At 32.6% G+C, this 18,661-nt stretch overlaps 1 protein-coding gene across 1 annotated transcript in view; it reads right to left on the reverse strand.

The window, feature by feature from the left end:
* Positions 1 to 18,661, reverse strand: part of LOC124543504 — a 209,503-nt gene that overhangs the window by 25,416 nt on the left and 165,426 nt on the right. Inside the window, exons 4-6 of the mRNA XM_047121727.1 lie at positions 9,006 to 9,100; positions 981 to 1,615; positions 508 to 639 (exon numbers count right to left, since the gene is read on the reverse strand). Coding sequence (XP_046977683.1) covers positions 508 to 639; positions 981 to 1,615; positions 9,006 to 9,054 — 816 coding nt within the window. The 5' untranslated portion in view covers positions 9,055 to 9,100. The remainder of the gene's footprint in view (positions 1 to 507; positions 640 to 980; positions 1,616 to 9,005; positions 9,101 to 18,661) is intronic.

Consider the following 18,661-nt stretch of genomic DNA (forward strand, 5'->3'; position numbering starts at 1 on the left):
CTATAAATGTCGCGATACTTGAAACTGGCAGACTTTTGTGTTATTTGCTAGTTTTACGAGACGTTCGGCTAAAAAGTAAGTTTAAACCAGACTCGACCTTATTCATCGGAATAAAAAAAATTTACTTAGAATTTTATAAATAAAAGTGCTGTGAACGTGGTCTATTTAAATCTGAATTTTCGTAAATATTAAATTATCATTAGACGTATCCTTGCCGAGGCTTATTAAAGTGACAATCAGTTTTGAGACGTTATTTAAAAAGTATTAACCACTATACTTAGTTTTAAGTAACACCTTTTAGTAATGAAATCTATATATAGGACTTTAATCCAGCTGTGGTCTGAAATAGATTGCTATAGAAATTTGTTAACATAATATTAAAAGATGAAAATTAAATAACGTATTCATTATCCCACATTATACTTATTTCATAGGAATTTGACTTGATTTTTATCTAATTTTTATCATTACACTATAGTTTTTTCTTCAAAACACGAGCAAACATACCTTAATGAATGCCACCGCCGAATCCTGGGGACCAGCAGCTGCCGCAGGGCGTAGTGTCAAGGCATAGTCCCCAGCCTGGCCAAATAGTTCGCACCGTAACGTCATGGTACGCCGGCCTGGGAACCCGTACATCTGTAGAGGTGAACGACATTACAATTGCTAATCTATATGAAAATAGTATGTGCGTATTGTTAAATGATTCAATGCATATAATACATCGTTGGAAAATATTGATCATACAATAAATTAAAATAATGTTATTTATAAAATAAGTTTTAAATTAAATGTATTAGGTTCGTAATTTTGATAAATATGTTTAAACGATGGATTAATAATATTTGGGAAATTCATAGTGCTTTGTATTTCAAATACCTTTACATATACCCAAAACTTAAAGGTAAGGTACAATCCATTAGCGGCTATGAATTATCCCATGTAAAACTATTGAAACAAATAAACGTAGTCATTTATACCTGTTCTGAATACAGCACGTGAGCATGAGAACTACTATTCTTTCCATCACACAACACCGCACCGCCACTGGAATGTCCACAGTACAACAGTTCTAACCAATAATCAGCACTAGTTTCCACGGGTGTGCACACAACTTTGGGAAACTCCAAAATTGCCGTCACCTGCCTCTCTGGATAAGTTTGTATCTGTTCCGGAGTAACGTCTAAGTTAGCAGTCGGCCACAGGACATCAAACTTCCATGATTTGACGATACTGTCACCGGTTTCCATGATACCACCTTCATTTAAATCTCTCTTCACTCGCTCACTACTTATTGTGGCATTGTCGTAATCGAGGAATGTTTCTTTGTCAGCAACAATTTCGAGATAGTATATGCCGCCTCTAGAAAAATACCCGCAGGGAAGAGTCATGCGGCTCTCGGAGTCTAGCGCGAGAGGCATGGTGGCCAAAAGGGTTCTCCCGTCGTCGTCTTCTCGCGCGAGGCGTACACGCAAGGCGCCAGACCCGGTCACGCCGCGTACGAATACATGCACGTCTCCCCCAAGGGCTACAAGGCTGGTGGGTATTTCCAGCCATACTTGACTGAGATCAGTACGATCTTCGTTTGTATATGGATTCACAAAACACGCGCCGCCTGCAAAAGACAAAAATAATTATAAAGTAACATATTGTATAGTAATTGTTTCAAATTATATTAAATCCCATGTTACAAATTTTTTTATAAAAATATCCGTTATTATGATTATTTTATGACTTAATAGTTTCTCGGTAATTTTCTCACTGCAATGTATTCATTGAACACTAGTAAAAATGTGTCTAATAATTCAACATAAAATTCTATAATCATGCTACAATTTGATTATTATGTTACGAGTAAAACATTCTCCTTCCCTTTGTATTAATTATAAAATATATATAAGATAACTATTGTCTTGTTTTTCAGTTTTAAGGCATTCGCTGCTGTTTTTGAATTCTAAATAATTTTATTTATCAATAAAAGGTTTAATCCAAAAGTTTCTTAGAATGAGTCTTAAGCGAAATGTTTTATTTTTTTTCCATTCTGCGTTCCAATACCACTTTCGTGAATGTTTTCAACATTTATATATCGCATAATGGCTATGTATTGCTCAATTGTCTTTACATAATTATTTAGAACCTTTTTGGCACCTAAACATACATTTTACTATGCAAATAATGATTGAACATTATACAATTCCTTTTCCAACATGATCGCGTAATTAAGTATTTTTTTGCATATAAAATCCAATGGCGTCGAAGCTTCTGGCTCTTTTCATTATTCTAGGGACTGTGTGACTTATAACGTCCACAACCATTGAGAGTTATAAATTCCATTCACAACATTGTGTAATTGTTACACATCGTCCTTCTAAGAACATATTTATTTATCAGATCTTACTTCAGAAGCAATTAATTCTTTTGAATTACCAACAGTTTTCATGCAAATTCTTTCGGCAAGTTTATATGTTGTATATATGTACATGTGCTAATTCATATATGTTGTATTCTCTTTATGAAAATCGTGAGAAAAGATTTTCTCATTATCTTTTGAAAGTATTTGTATTAAAAGCGTGAAATATTTTTATTTGTGTGGCATATTCGATTTTAATACCTAATAATACTTAAGAGTTAATGGAATTGGCGGTAAACATTAAGAAATAATTAATATTTAGCATAATCAATTTTAAGTGAAATTTAATGTCGATATCCGAGCCACTTTATAATTTACAAAGAATTTTATTGAATGGTCGACTCCAAAAATTTTGTGAATTAGTTACCGTTAATGGAGTGTAAAACTCTTCGACGAGAACAAATCGTTTCTTTCACGAAGACTCACTTTCATTTTCAACGCCCTTAAATAACATTATATTTATTATATTTTCATACTGTAATAAAATTTCATAAATGATTCGTTTGAAAATAACAATGTCATACTTATGTCCGTATCCATACAAGATTGACAATGATATATATTTTTAAAAACACAATACAAAGTGTATTAATTTAATTATAATGCTGATAATGTAGCTTTAATTAATAAAACTTTTTAGAAATCTTTTTCGAAAGCAGGACACTTGATTTTGAACAAGATTAGCACAGAGGAATTACGAGTTCTTGACGAATAAATCTATTATGAACGTATAGTACGACACAACTTAGATGTCGCATCGGCAAAATTCGTTAAACCGATCACATCCGAATTGAGTACGCTATCCCAAATTATCAACATTTATTTCTTATGCGAATATGATCTTTGCACATACGTAATAATTTATAATATCATATGACCTAATATATGACACGTCGATTTACATGCACTTGCTTTCTCTGACGCGTGAATGTGTAACGACGAATAGCATCGAATGGCGCGATAGGAAGCTATTTCTATTGGTTGTGTAAATCGGCAGTAATGGGTTATATTTTTATTCCATTGCATTTTCCGATGCTACATCTAATTTGTGTCGTACTATAATATAATTAAATTAAGACTTTACTAAAATGGATCATGGCCGAATTTCAACTACTGGGTGGCCACTGAGACTATTAAAGTAATAGCTTTGGCAAGTAAAGTGCAATTAAATGCACAAAAAACCTAAGCGTACCTGAATGTAATAACGCGTATAACCCAAAACAACAAAGAGGCGACCTCGCGTCGCGACATGTTTACTACGACCGCACTATGAGGCAACTAAAGTTATTCCTACGACCGTGAATTTTGTTGGACGTGCTAATTTAACATGTCTAGTGTAGTGAGTTCTCGAAAAACTTCTCTGTTACAGAATAATTAACAGAGAAATTTTAGATTCATTAAAGATGATGATTTCCTGATGACCGAGTTGAGTTAAAATTAGTATAGCTACAACAACAACTACAACAACAGCCTGTAAATTCCCACTGCTGGGCTAAAAGCCTCCTCTCCGTTTGAGGAGAAAGTTTGGAACATATTCAACCACGCTGTTCCAATGCGGATTGGTGGAATACACATGTGGCAGAATTTCTATGAAATTTGTCACATGCAGGTTTCCTCACGATTTTTTCGGTTTGAACCCGCAATCATCGGTTAAAACGCACGCGTTCTAACCACTGGGCCATCTTGACTCTAGTATAGCTAACTGCACAAAAAAGCTTGACGTGCACTTTGAGCCAAATTGAAGAAACTGCCATGATATATGTATATCGACACCATCGGCGCAAAAATAATTGGAACTTGTTTTTGACTAATATGAAATTTTAGTAGTATAAGGTATTGTAATATAAATACTACACATCCGTAAAAACTGTATTTTCATATTTTTAATTCGCAAATAGCCTTATCATGTGTCGTGTCCTCATGGCGAAGAATTGCGTTGCGTAGCGCCTTAAGTCGTGCATAGTCCCAGTATTACCGTCATAATTTTTTTAAAGTAACGCTCTTTAAATGACCCAATGCTGGGCTAAGACTACTCCTCCTTGGAGGAGAATATTTTAAGGAAGATAGTCATTTTAGATATATATGTACATGTGCAAAGGACATATCTTCATTGGATACTTGAATTTCGTATATACTCAGAATTGAAACTTTGTAGCAAATGGTTTGTGTATCATATGTGCATGGCGTATGACTTGAGACACTCACTTTGTAACTCGTACTTGAGTGGAGTCAGACTAAGTTTACCGCTCAGTATGATGTATATTAAGTCTTGAAATTACCAGCACTTTTTGACATGACAACTTCAAAATTATTCCATTACAGAAATGAGGATTCCTAATTTAAATTAGAGATGTAATCTTGAAATATATCAGTGATATTTACCCCTACGTACAATGTGGAGCAAGTGACTTTTCGATTTGCACAAACAAAATTCATATCCTAACGAGGTTAACTTGGATTGAAATTTTATACAGAAATTCGTAATTTCCGATGAAATGTAGGAGGAATGATTGTATGGGAATTCGTCAATTTTAAAAGTTATTAATATGTAATTCGCTCTTTAGGCTTCTGTTTGCAAGCAAAAAAATCTAGTACCTACTTAAAATTAAGTGCGCTTTTGAATATTACATACTATATATTTCTATCAGGATCTTCCATTGGTTACTAAAATATAAAATGTTATACAAATATAACGCACACAAATATAAAATAACTTGAAAATTTATGTGAGCTCGTCTGGACTCAGGTAGTAGCAGTTGGGTGCAAATATCGAATTAATCCGCATGAGCTATCCATGGATATCGTAAATTTTCTTTTTCTTTATTCATTTCAAGTATTCGTTAATATTTAAAAAAATAAACCACCATAACTGATTAAATTAGCCACAAACCGAGACCTCAACCGTCTTGAGCGTTCTTTGAAATTACTTATAAAACTAAATATTACGTTGAGAAGTGACGTTTCAACTTATCTCGGTCGCCCCGTTCTTCTATCGTTTACATAAATTAAGATGTTTTGGCATTAATACCGGCATAAAGCTAAGATGAATGAGGTGTTTTGTTTGCGAAATAAATTTCACGCTTTGTACGAATGCCGGGAATAAGATTTAGTGATGTTTTTATATTTATTTTTGGGTCGTAATGAATTGTGAAACGCTTTGAATGTACAATGGTTTTCAAAAGCAATGCGAATTTTAGATGATTTTATGTTGATTCGAATTAAGCTCGGAACATTCTCTCCGGGAATTCGTAAATATTGTTATATTGACTCGAATTGACTAATATTATTTAGTCTCTTAAAACTGAAATTTCAGTGTTAATTCAGCCTGAAAGTTTGAATTTGGAAACGGGCTGCAATAAATTTGTTTCCGAATATCATTGATGGATATTATTGGTAGCAAAAACATTGTTACCTCTTTTCTAACAATATTGAATATTATATATGAGCCGCAGGTAATAAAATGATGTAAGTATCAAAATTATCTTGTATAAAATGTCACAATCCGGCATATAATAAGGGTAAATTCGTAGAGATCCTTGAATGTGTTTTATTTTTTTTAATGTAACGGGCCGATTAAATTATGAGCACCCTATTTTAAGCTAAAATATTAAAAAAATATATAAACTTTTTACAAATTTTGGACAGTTTACAATCTTCTATTTTTCTTATGAGCTCACGGCCCTTATATTTTTTTCGGTGACTGAAGCAAATGAAAGGTCAGCTTAGAAGACAATAAAAAAAGGTTGCTTGTGTCTTAATTTCTGTTTTTTTTTTAACTTTAATATTATCCCTATCTCATATAGCAAAAAAAAAGATTAAAATGTGATTTCTATACAAAAAAAAACATGAAGTCTGTAAATTTATATTTACTAATATTGTAAATGCGAATTTAATGTGTGTCTGTTACAATGTCTGTCCGTTACGCTGTCACGGCTTGACCGGTTTTGATAAAAATCGAACCTCTTGAACCAAAACACACCTTTTTATTTACATTTAAATGGGTATAAAGGTTCAAAGACATATTTTTATTGAAAGCAAAATTATATCCTTTAATTTTATTAATGTTGAAAATATCAATTTCTAAAACTTGCAGGAGAATTTAGACAAATTAGAAACTATTTCGGTTTCGCTTGACTCGAACCTTAAAATCAAATTACGTTGAACCATTAATTTAATAATTTAACTTCTACAAACGACGCTTTCACATAACATATTATGATATCAATAAAATGCGAATTCGTGTAGTTTTGATCATTCGTATATAAATTGTGAGTGTAAATTTAATGTAATTTAATCACATAAAACTTTATTTAATAACAATAGTTTACTAAATGACTATTGCAAATTTCTGGTCGTTATGGTCGACCCTTTCTAGTAATTTTTTAATGCAGAAAATATCAGGCAATAGCTGTTTAAACAAATCCTGTAGTTTAATTTTTTGTTAAATGTTTGAACAAAAACTTTCTCAATTAATAAACAAATTAAAATATGATGTATACATAATAACACCTCAAATTCATATATATAATAAATCCCAAGGTAAGAATATCCAATGCCAAAACAAGAGGATTAAATTAAAAAAGTAATGGTATAATTATTTTTAGTTTCAGCTCAACAATAAATTTCTAAATTTGTAAAATAATCTTTAATTGTACATACAAGTTACAACTTGCACGTAATGTGAGTCAAATTATGAAACGTGACAAACTTCTTATTTTAAACGCTCTCAGTTAGAATACTAATGATTTTGCTTAAAATAATTTTTGAAGAACTAGTCATACAGTTGAACTGACCAATACCGTACGAGATAATCTGATTACCAAGGAAAGACATAGAAAAACATTTTTAAAAAATGTTATGAGATTGTCTGTAATTCAAGAATAGCTTGAGGCTAAAATCTAGGTTCGAAAGAGGCTAAGAGATCAATGGGTCGATTACAGAAACGCTGGCGGCTACGAGCAATAGCCAGGATTTATGAGTCTGCCACCACGCCTCAACAAGATTTTATTCGTTTTAAGCTTTTGTTTTCAACATAATTGTCTTTGTTTTATATTTATATAAAATTTATGATCTTATCTGTACATGTAATAACAAAATTTACATATATTGCTTTTCACCGTTTTGTTTTACGAGATAATTCTTGTATGAAATTTCATAAAACTTGGGATATCTTTTACATGGGATGATTAAACAACCATGCGAATTATTGGTATCTTTATCCCAAGATATAAAAAGGGTCCTTGAGTCGTAATTTTTAACTTTCCATCTTTACAGAAATTTGTAAATCAGGGGCAGGTATGTGTGATATCAATGCGCTATATTTATTATTATATATAATATTCATACATTCACTGTACGTCTTGGAAACTTTCATTTAATTCAGTGAAAAGTTTATTTCAAATAGAAAAAGCCAAATGACGGTAGTTGTTAAGGTTAGTGAAATTTTCCCATTTCACTGAATACAAAACTTGGCCATAACATTCGTTTATTGAACAACGCCATTGCATGCCTAAAGAATGATTGATCGTTTTCTGTCTTAACGGCCCTCCCAACTCCCCCTTTTAACACGAAGATTCGTAAAATCTCCCACTCTATTATAATTTCAAAATAAACTTACAGTTTTTATTGATCCCTGACGTATTTATGACTTATATTACAACTTCACTAGCGTTTTTGGGATTGGTTGTCATGTGTTATTCACATACGATCTTTAAAAATAATAGCCTATATATTATCTATACATATAATAAAATTGGAGTGCCTGTTTGTAATATTAAAATAGCCCTTTTTTACTCGATGCATACGTATGTATACACGGTACATATACCAAAATAACATTTTTTACAATTTTTGTCTATCTGTCTGTCTTTCTGTCTTTTTGTTCCGGGTAATCTCTGCCATGACTGGACCAATTTTGACGGGACTTTCACTGGGGGATAACTAGTAATAAGGAGTAACTTAGGCTACAATATATTTATTCTTGGTTAAATTCAAACGCGTACAAAGTCGCGGGCACATCTCCTAATTATATATAAACCATTCGTTTTTAAAGTTTTATTAAAATATTTTCAGTAGATTATGCATGAAAGAGTAACAATCATCCATACATATTTATAACATTAGGTAGGTAATAATAAAAATATGTCATATAATACGTTTTTCGTTTGTAACGTAAATTCCTTATGTCTTTTTCTTTGTCAAGTACGGACCACGGAATACTAGTCAGCATAAGTTAAACCTTTTTCGTCATGATCTGACATGATATTCAATAATAATTTATTTACGACCAGCACAGATGGTGCGCTCCGTTTTAGGAAGTCACTGTGTATGTTTCCATATTATCTTGCATTTTTCATAGTCATTCGTGTGTTCCTCTATATACAGCCAGAGAATAATAAAAATGCGGTTCCAAAGGTCCTGGATTCAAATCTGATTGCCTTATATTCGCATTTATGTCGAATAGCATATCAAACTGTTAATGTTGGACTTACCTTCCAATCAAATTTCGAACGAGAACATATGTTATTGATAGGTGCACATGTAATGTGATTTCAAAAAAGGTTTTAGAAAAAGGTTGTATTGGCTTTGAACAGACCTGCGACGATGAGAAGCCGCAGTAGAGCGGCGTAGTGCGCGCGGCGCATGCTGCGTCACCGCGCCATCAAGCCACACCGTTTAACACCAGGCGCTCTGAAACAAAGTCATTTCATTAATTTTAAGGTGATAATAATAAGTACTTGCCTTGCTTGTCCTGTTGTCCAAGCGAACACATCGCTTGAATGGTATAGAAGTTGATGTGCTACAGCGCGATCCCGTAGCAAGATGAGTAATTACTGGGTGAATTTTAACGAATTATGACACATAATAATTACACATAATAATTTTATATTTTAATTATTTAAGAACTATAATATTTTTGGGTATGTGGTTCACATAACTACAGTGGCCGTAACCTTTATATTTGAATTTATGGCATTTTATATTATATTTATATATTATATGCCAACAATTTAAAAAAAAACATTCACGACTTGTACTAGCTTGTACCTCTGTTATAAATGAACTCCTCCTAAATGGTTAGATCGTTTTCGATACTCATTTTGTTGTATATTTTTGAGTGGACTTGGTAGTATTGTAACCGAATTGTAAATAAAATATTTATTTCACCCTTACGAAGTCGCGACGGTCAGCAGTATTTTTATATTTAGACCTAATATTATGTTACGGCAATTCCTTGCCAGAAATCATAACGCAAAATCAAACATCGAACAAAGTTTCTACTCAATTGAGTAAACGTAAAAAATAAACGTTTTATTTAATGGTAGGGTTGGAGCAAGTGCGTGTGGGTACCTCATACTGATGAGATATCCTACCGGCAAACAATAACACTCAGTTTTGTGTTTGTTCCGGTTTGAGGGAGAGTAACCCAGTGTAACTGCAAGTACGTAAAATATAACATCTTAGTTTCAAGATTGATAACGCCTTGGTGTTGTGTAAGGAATAGTTAATATTTCTAACACAGAAACATTTTTACACACATGGCAAAAAGATGCAATAAACGCATGGAATACAAACAAAAACAAATATTCAGTCTCATATATAAGATGATTCATAAATCAAGTAACTATAAAAATGCCAATAACTTTCCTTCGAAAGAATAATAGGTAAATAAACGAGGTGTTCCACTTGATTAATTCAAGTCACAAGCGAACAAGGCTATTGTGCTACAGGTACATTAACAGCCGCCTATAGTACGTATTGTGTTAGACATTTGACGAAAAGGTACTTTCTTCGATATTGGAATCTGATTTTTATAGTTAGTTTAGTAAAAAAGCTAAACCGCTCAAACCCGAGTGCCTGTCGTTATCCAGCCGTTCTCAACTATCATCAAGTCGTCGCTGTGATTGGTGAACGCTTCTGATTGGCTATTGCAAATTTAGTCAAATTAACATCCAATTATCGAAATATTAATTGATCGGATAAAAATGCTTACAAGAAAAACGTTTTACATATTATGAGAAATAAATAACAATGCAATGAGGTGTGATAATTATAAAACAAATAACGAATAATTATTAGTGTACAATATACATCGCATTACTATGCATACATAATCTCTCACCTGCAAGCTCCTGTAAGTTACAGATGTTCGTAGAAGGTGGTAGTCGCTTTCCGCCAGACGACCTCATTTGATGGAAAGCGACTACCACCGTCCTACTTATATACTATAAAAAAATTACAAAATCCATTGATACATATTTGGTAATATAGCAATAAAATATATTATTACATTTTACTATCACTTACAATTGACAACCCTAACATTTTATACAGTTGGCAACAAAAGTGTTGTATCTTTTGGCTCAGTGCTTTTCTATTAAAAATATGAAATATTTTGTAAATTAATATTTAGCATTATTAGATTTCTTATTTACTAAATAGCTTATTTTGTTCATTTAGCAAAATAATTATATTGAAACTGCGAAATATGTTTCGTTGTTCCGCTTCTCATTTATGGCTTGTATATAAATAAAATTAATTAGATTAAAAATATTTCGTAGTCAATTTTCGTACTAATTTGTATTTACAAATATTTTTATATTATGTTGCTAAGCCGTTATGACCCAGTGGTTAGAACGCGTGCATCTTAACCGATGGTTGTGGGTTCAACAAGCGCAGGCAAGCACCACTGAATATTCATGTGCTTCATTTGTGTTTATAATTAATCTCTTTCTCGGCGGTGAATGAAAAATCGCGAGAAGAAACCTGCATGTGTCTAATTTCATAGAAATTCTGTCATATTCGACCAATTCGCATTGGAACAGCGTGGTGGAATATGTTCCAAACCTTCTCCTCAAGGGGAGCCTTAGCAGCTGTGGGAAATTTACAGGCTGTTGTTTGTTGTTGTTATGTTGCTTATATTTTAAGGACGCTTAAATTAAGGACATATTGCATTTGACCCGAATATTCCGTTTGTCTGCTTAGAGAAACTGTTCAGTTTATCTGAAGAATCTCGGTAGCGAGTGATGCGGGCACGTGTTGAAATACGTGGCATGTAATTCATACAAGTTGTTCGTACCAAAGACATAGTTCTTCATTTAAAAGAGTAGTTATAGCTTTTACATACTTTAAGAAAAACACCGTGTAGTAATATTTAGTAGTATTCATATATCATCGAGACACAGCCTTTACAAAGCACACATATATAGAAAGAGACTAATGAATGCTACTTTTGTTATCGATTATAACTGATTCAATATAAATAAAAAAAAAAACAACAACAAAAGTGTTGTTGTTAGTTATAGTTAGTTTAGTAAAAAAGCTAAATCTTTATTTCGAATATGACAGAATTTCTATGAAATTAGACACATGCAGGTTTCTTCTCGCGATTTTTCATTCACCGCCGAGAAAGAGATTAATTATAAACACAAATGAAGCACATGAATATTCAGTGGTGCTTGCCTGCGCTTGTTGAACCCACAACCATCGGTTAAGATGCACGCGTTCTAACCACTGGGTCATAACGGCTTAGCAACATAATATAAAAATATTTGTAAATACAAATTAGTACGAAAATTGACTACGAAATATTTTTAATCTAATTAATTTTATTTATATACAAGCGATAAATGAGAAGCGGAACAACGAAACATATTTCGCAGTTTCAATATAATTATTTTGCTAAATGAACAAAATAAGCTATTTAGTAAATAAGAAATCTAATAATGCTAAATATTAATTTACAAAATATTTCATATTTTTAATAGAAAAGCACTGAGCCAAAAGATACAACACTTTTGTTGCCAACTGTATAAAATGTTAGGGTTGTCAATTGTAAGTGATAGTAAAATGTAATAATATATTTTATTGCTATATTACCAAATATGTATCAATGGATTTTGTAATTTTTTTATAGTATATAAGTAGGACGGTGGTAGTCGCTTTCCATCAAATGAGGTCGTCTGGCGGAAAGCGACTACCACCTTCTACGAACATCTGTAACTTACAGGAGCTTGCAGGTGAGAGATTATGTATGCATAGTAATGCGATGTATATTGTACACTAATAATTATTCGTTATTTGTTTTATAATTATCACACCTCATTGCATTGTTATTTATTTCTCATAATATGTAAAACGTTTTTCTTGTAAGCATTTTTATCCGATCAATTAATATTTCGATAATTGGATGTTAATTTGACTAAATTTGCAATAGCCAATCAGAAGCGTTCACCAATCACAGCGACGACTTGATGATAGTTGAGAACGGCTGGATAACGACAGGCACTCGGGTTTGAGCGCTCAACGAGGACACAACCATAAAGTGTTATAATATATTAAAATAGTGAAAGTAATTGCAGATTTTAATATAGTGTATAATAAAGTGTACATAGCTTTAGTACAATCGATCTTGAGCTACTGCATTCCTGTTTGGGGTGGAGCAGCTAAGACTAGATTCCTTGAACTGGAAAGAGCTCAAAGATGTTTGATAAGAGTGATGTACAGCAAACCATATAGATTCCCTACCACTGCACTGTACGAGATAAGTGGTCTACTTACGGTGAGAAAACTTTATATAATAGCAACAGTATTAAGGCTTCATAAAAGCTTGAAATATTTACCTCCATTAACAAATAAACGCAGGAAGTACACAGTGCCATATAATGAATCTATCAAAAGTAAATTTGCCTCAAGACAATACTCAAGACAATCTATTTATTTGTTTAATAAAATAAATCAGGAAGTGGACATATATTCCCGTACATACTATGATTGCAAAAAAGCCTTAACAGACTGGCTGTTAAAACGTAACTATAAAGAAATAGAATCCCTGCTTGAATACATCACCTAACAAACTGTTGGAAATAAACAAGGCAAACACAAACACACGCATTCATACAGTCCCTTATACACACACAACACACACACACACCGACAAACACTGCTCACAACATGTCTAAGCCAACACACTCACAAAAACACATGCTTAAGTCTTACGCTTCAGATACTCTCAGATCCTCACGCAACACATACCCTCAAACATATTAATACTATTATAATAATACACATTTTAGATAAAATTTGTTATTGTATTACCGTGATTGTCATTATTTAAGTTTTAGTATGAGAAAATTATTATGTAAAGTGTAGTATATTTTGTAACTGCTGTCTCGTAGTACTTACCGCTGATTGCATAAGGGAAGAGCGGGGCCTCCTACTACAGGTATTGATATACTTAAAAGGGGGCACCCAACGATATATAAACAAGTGTACTACTTTGAATGAAATAAATTATTTTTATTTTATTTATTTTTATTATTTTATTTTAACTGTCTGACCTACGATCCCTTTAATACAGACCTACGAAACGAACTAAATAATATATTTACCCAGTACACTACTTGATTAAGAGTTTGGCAGCCCTAACCAAGTCTCCGTAGGCACGTATCAGAACACAGAGCACGTGCCCGCTTTATTTGCCAACGTTACACAGCAGCCGGACTGGACCGTTTGAGGTAAGATCGCTTAGGAGCAATGGGAAACTAAATTTTATATGAGTACACCTATACGGAGCAAAAATATATTTTGAAAATGGAACACCTTGTACACTAAAGTAGTATTTGATAACTGCACGCCGAACCATATGGCAATCGGTACACGTGTACATATTTGATGACTTAGTTGTACAACTAGCAAACGGACTATGAATGAATCATTACAATATGTTGAAATAATAGTACCTGTTGACTTCCAAGCAGGATATATTAATTTAAATAATTGTATTAACTAACAGACTTTGTATTTTTTAAATGTTGAAAAAGAGTAACTACTGAGTTTCTTGCCGGCTCTTTTCGGTAGAATCTACTTTCCGAACCGGTGGTTGTTTCACTTAATTGTAAAATGACGATTCAAAAGTGCTTGTAAAAGCCCACTTGAATTAAGTTTATTTTTATTTGATTTGGTTTAAATAAAGTATAAATTGATTGATTAATTTCTCTGGTTTCATCAACTAGTAAAATACTAAAACAAATTATTAATAACTAGTACTCATTAAAATTTACTTAATACAAACTGTAAACTGTCAATAGACAAAAACCAATATGGTTAATAGATAATATTAGCCATGAATGGCGATATGGCCCGTGGCTAGTTATTAAACCAGTCGATTCCTTTGACTACTGTGCAAACTAGCCGCTAACATCATTGGACTCGAGCAAATACTACAAACTAAATTTAATGAAATCAACCAATACCGGTAGTACAAATCAGATAACTACTCAGATAAAATAAGTATCGTCTGCAATAAGTACACGCATACATATACACACATAAAATATATCCAAATAACACAACAACGTTAAAAATCAAGTCAATTAAAGTGTCATATTCAAACGTAAGCGCTCATGATGAAACTGAATATTTTTTATAAGCATACCCACATGAACCACCAAAAAAGTACTGTATAGGAATCGATTTTTCCTATTAAGACTAGTTAATCGTTACTACACTCTTCTTTTTTTGTGTGGGTTATATGTAAATCTAATATTCCAATAATAATACAGAATACAAATTTATAAAAAAGTAAGTTTACTGAGCATCAATAATATTAATTGCAGAAAATAAATACAAGAGATAATTCAACTGGATTTAATAAACATCGCCTTGAATACACAAAACAAAATAGCCTTTATTCCAGTGAGCATAAAGAAGTAATTATTATATTACTTTTGAATACTACACAATAAATTATCATAGAGAATCTTTTATCAGATAAGACTCTTAAAGCCTTATGAGTTATGAGATCTAGACGATGACAGTAATAGACCCATAACATAACGTTGTCCAACCGCAGCGATACAAACAATTTGTCGAAAGCCGGAATACGCTTAGATACTGTCATGTAACGGGCAATCGTTAGAGGCCATTAAACAAACAAGTCCGGCAAAAAATGATCTCAAGAGCAATTAACAAGTTCACACTTGGTGGTAGGGCTTTGTTCAAACCCGTCTGCGTAGGTACCACCCACTCATCAGTTATTCTACCACCAAACAACAGTACTCAGTATTGTTGTGTTCCGGTTTGAAGGGTAAGTGAGCCAGTGTAACTTTAGGCACAAGGGACATAACATCTTAGTTCCCAGGGTTGGTGGCACATTGACGATGTAAGGAATAGTTAATATTTCTTACAGCTTCATTGTCTATGGGTAATGGTGACCACTTAGCATCAGGTGGCCCATATGATCGTCCGCCAACCTATACTGTAAAAAAAAATCTCTGCAATATATGTACCAAATAGAAAGCAATTAAAAAAACGACTTTAAAATTACTTGAAGATGCAAGTTTGAATTGAAGTACACATAAACTCAAATATTTTTAAATGTTGGCTCCACAAATTGTTTAAAGTCGGAGTTCACCGCTTGGCTGGACCAGACCAAAAAAGATTAGCCGCAAAAGGTTTTTTACAACTAATTGAAACATAGTAGTTAAATTTTTGGGGATTACTAAAACTTGGGAGAAGCTTTCGGAAATTCAATTATTACTTTACTGTTTTTCAGAAAAATTTATTTTATAATCTTAATTTATAGATATATCATTGAGCTGAGATGGCCCAGTGAACGCGTGTATCTTAACCGATGATTGCGGGTTCAAACCCAGGCAAACACCACTATATTATATATGTGCTTAATTTGTGTTTATAATTCATCTCGTGCTCGGCGGTGAACAAAAACATCGTGAGGAAACCTGCATGTGTCTAATTTCATCGAAATTCTGCCACATGTGCATTCCACCAACTGGCATTGAAACAGCGTGGTGGAATACGTCCCAAACCCTCTCCTTAATGGAAGAGGAGGCCTTATCTCAGCAGTGGGAAATGTACAGGCTGTTACTTTACTTTACTTTTTATATTGCAATATTTAACGATAAATATAAATCATCTATTAGTAAAAAGCTAGTATTAATATTTACTTAAATATTAATTTCGTATACTCATTGACGTTTTCATGGCTCTACACCGTAACACCGCAAATGACGGAACGTGGACAGTACATCTAAGCGTCATCATTTACAGCGCAGCCTCATATTTCAGACCGTCCTGTAGTTTGCGGCGACAGAGAGATTAAACGGTATTAAATGATGTTACATATGACCAACTTACCGCGACATATAATACAATTATTGTATTTAGAAGTACGTAATTCTTATATAATTAAATTGAAAATATATAAAGATATACGAAAGAAATTTATATATTTAGTCTATTATCAAATTAATTTGAGAAATTATTTTAAAAGTAAATAAATCGAAAAAGAGATTATAAAAAACCATATCGTAAATTTGGCACATGAGTATACCATCCGATCCGAGATTACATAAAACCGTACATCTTAACTGATATTTTCGGGGTTCAAACCCAAGCAAGTACCGCTGAATTTTCATGTGCTTAATTTACTATATATTTATACCATCCCATCTAGTGCTCAGCGGCAAATAATAAAAAGATCGCGAGGAAAGATACTTGTACCCAATTTCAACGAAATTCTGCCTCATTTTTTCTGCCCAATTTCTTCTCAAAAGGAGAGGACATTTCAGGCCAGCAGTGGTAAGTTTACGGGATGAGCATGGGTTCAACATACTCGTAATAAATACACAAAAGTATTTTCTTAAAAGAACTATTTAACAATTACAGCGTACCCTAACAGACGAGTACAATATTGCAGGAGTCCTTAGTCCTTAAACTACTAGATGAGGGTATCCGTTGAGAAATAGCTTTGGTCGCTTGGTAACCGCTCAGCTTAAGAAGTATTAACTTGATTTGTAGCCGACATATTTCATGTCTCCACCCACAAGTCACTTAGTTTATTTAATGTCAGTAATTATACTATTATAAGTTATGATAATGTAACATAATGAACGCGTCTGTAAAGTTTTCTTAATGAGAACATGACTCATTATCTTCCAGCGCATGTGATCACGTGTTTTACGTATACAACCATCCCCAATAACAAAGTACAAGATTAGAGTTAAACAACGTAAGGTACGTTGTTTCAACAAAATTCGCTATTGACAAATTTATGACTAAGTATCATAAATAAAGCATATTGAATGTGGCGTCACGATCACATTATTACATAATCAACATTCAAACATTTAAAATCAGGGCCAATGCTGTTATTATAACGTTTAGTTTCAAATTTGAAATTTAGTTATTCAAAGCTTTAGACTCCAATCAACATAGTAATGTCAAAGCTAAAATTAGCACAAACAGATTTCTGATATTAATGAAAATTCTTGAATACAATACAATTTTGCAAATAACTCGAATACTTTACATTAAATGATCATAACGTTTCAATTTAATTTTGAATTTGTGTTTAATTTAAAATGATAATATGCTTTGATTTCTCTGATGTTTCCATGTCAACGTTATCTCAATTCATCACGATTTTGATGACAATTAATTATTTTATTTTTGGACTCGGCTTATTTAAAAATTCGGCACTAACCCCCAACAAAAATTTCCACATTTTATAAAACTTCTTTTCTAACACTCCAATATCATGGAACTAATAGAAAAGTCTTTGTTGTAATGTAGATATGAAGCCAGTTCATAACATCTAGGGAAAATTTAGCATGTATAAGTTTGTAATGAGTAAGCAGTTTCAGAGCACCTTCATGCCACCCGCAGTAAGTGGCTGTGAGGCTTGAATATTAATTATAGACTCCACAAATTTATGGAAAACTAGTGTAAATAACTTGCTATGTTAGTAAATGCGGGTGGAAGATAGTAATATCATAATTTCGGTTATGTTTGATTTAAAAATAAATAGTTTAAGCCTTGTGTTTATTATTATTAAGTCATTATTTACAGGAATACTTACGTATTCTGCATTACGTAACAACACGTATAAAAATTTCAATGGTTTTTGGTAAATAAATAATTATTTACCTTACATAGATATAACGTATAAAAATTTATATAATCAGAGATATTCTCAAAATGTTAGTAGGTACCTCAAAACATTTACTCCACTGTACGATCCAAATCTAATCATATTATATTAAGTTTGTCAAACTAATTCAATTCAATGAGCTTTATCTCTTTATCAACAACATTCGCAAGACAAGAACCCTAACAAATTTATCAGGTCGTTTCGACCTTAACACTTTTTGGAACCCTTAGGGTCCTTTTGACCCTCACTAAGAGTTTGTATTTTAATCTAAATAATGCAGTCTCAATGACCGTTCAAAC

The sequence above is a fragment of the Vanessa cardui genome, chromosome 3, assembly GCF_905220365.1.
Source record: "Vanessa cardui chromosome 3, ilVanCard2.1, whole genome shotgun sequence".
NCBI classification, from domain to species: Eukaryota; Metazoa; Arthropoda; class Insecta; order Lepidoptera; family Nymphalidae; genus Vanessa; species Vanessa cardui.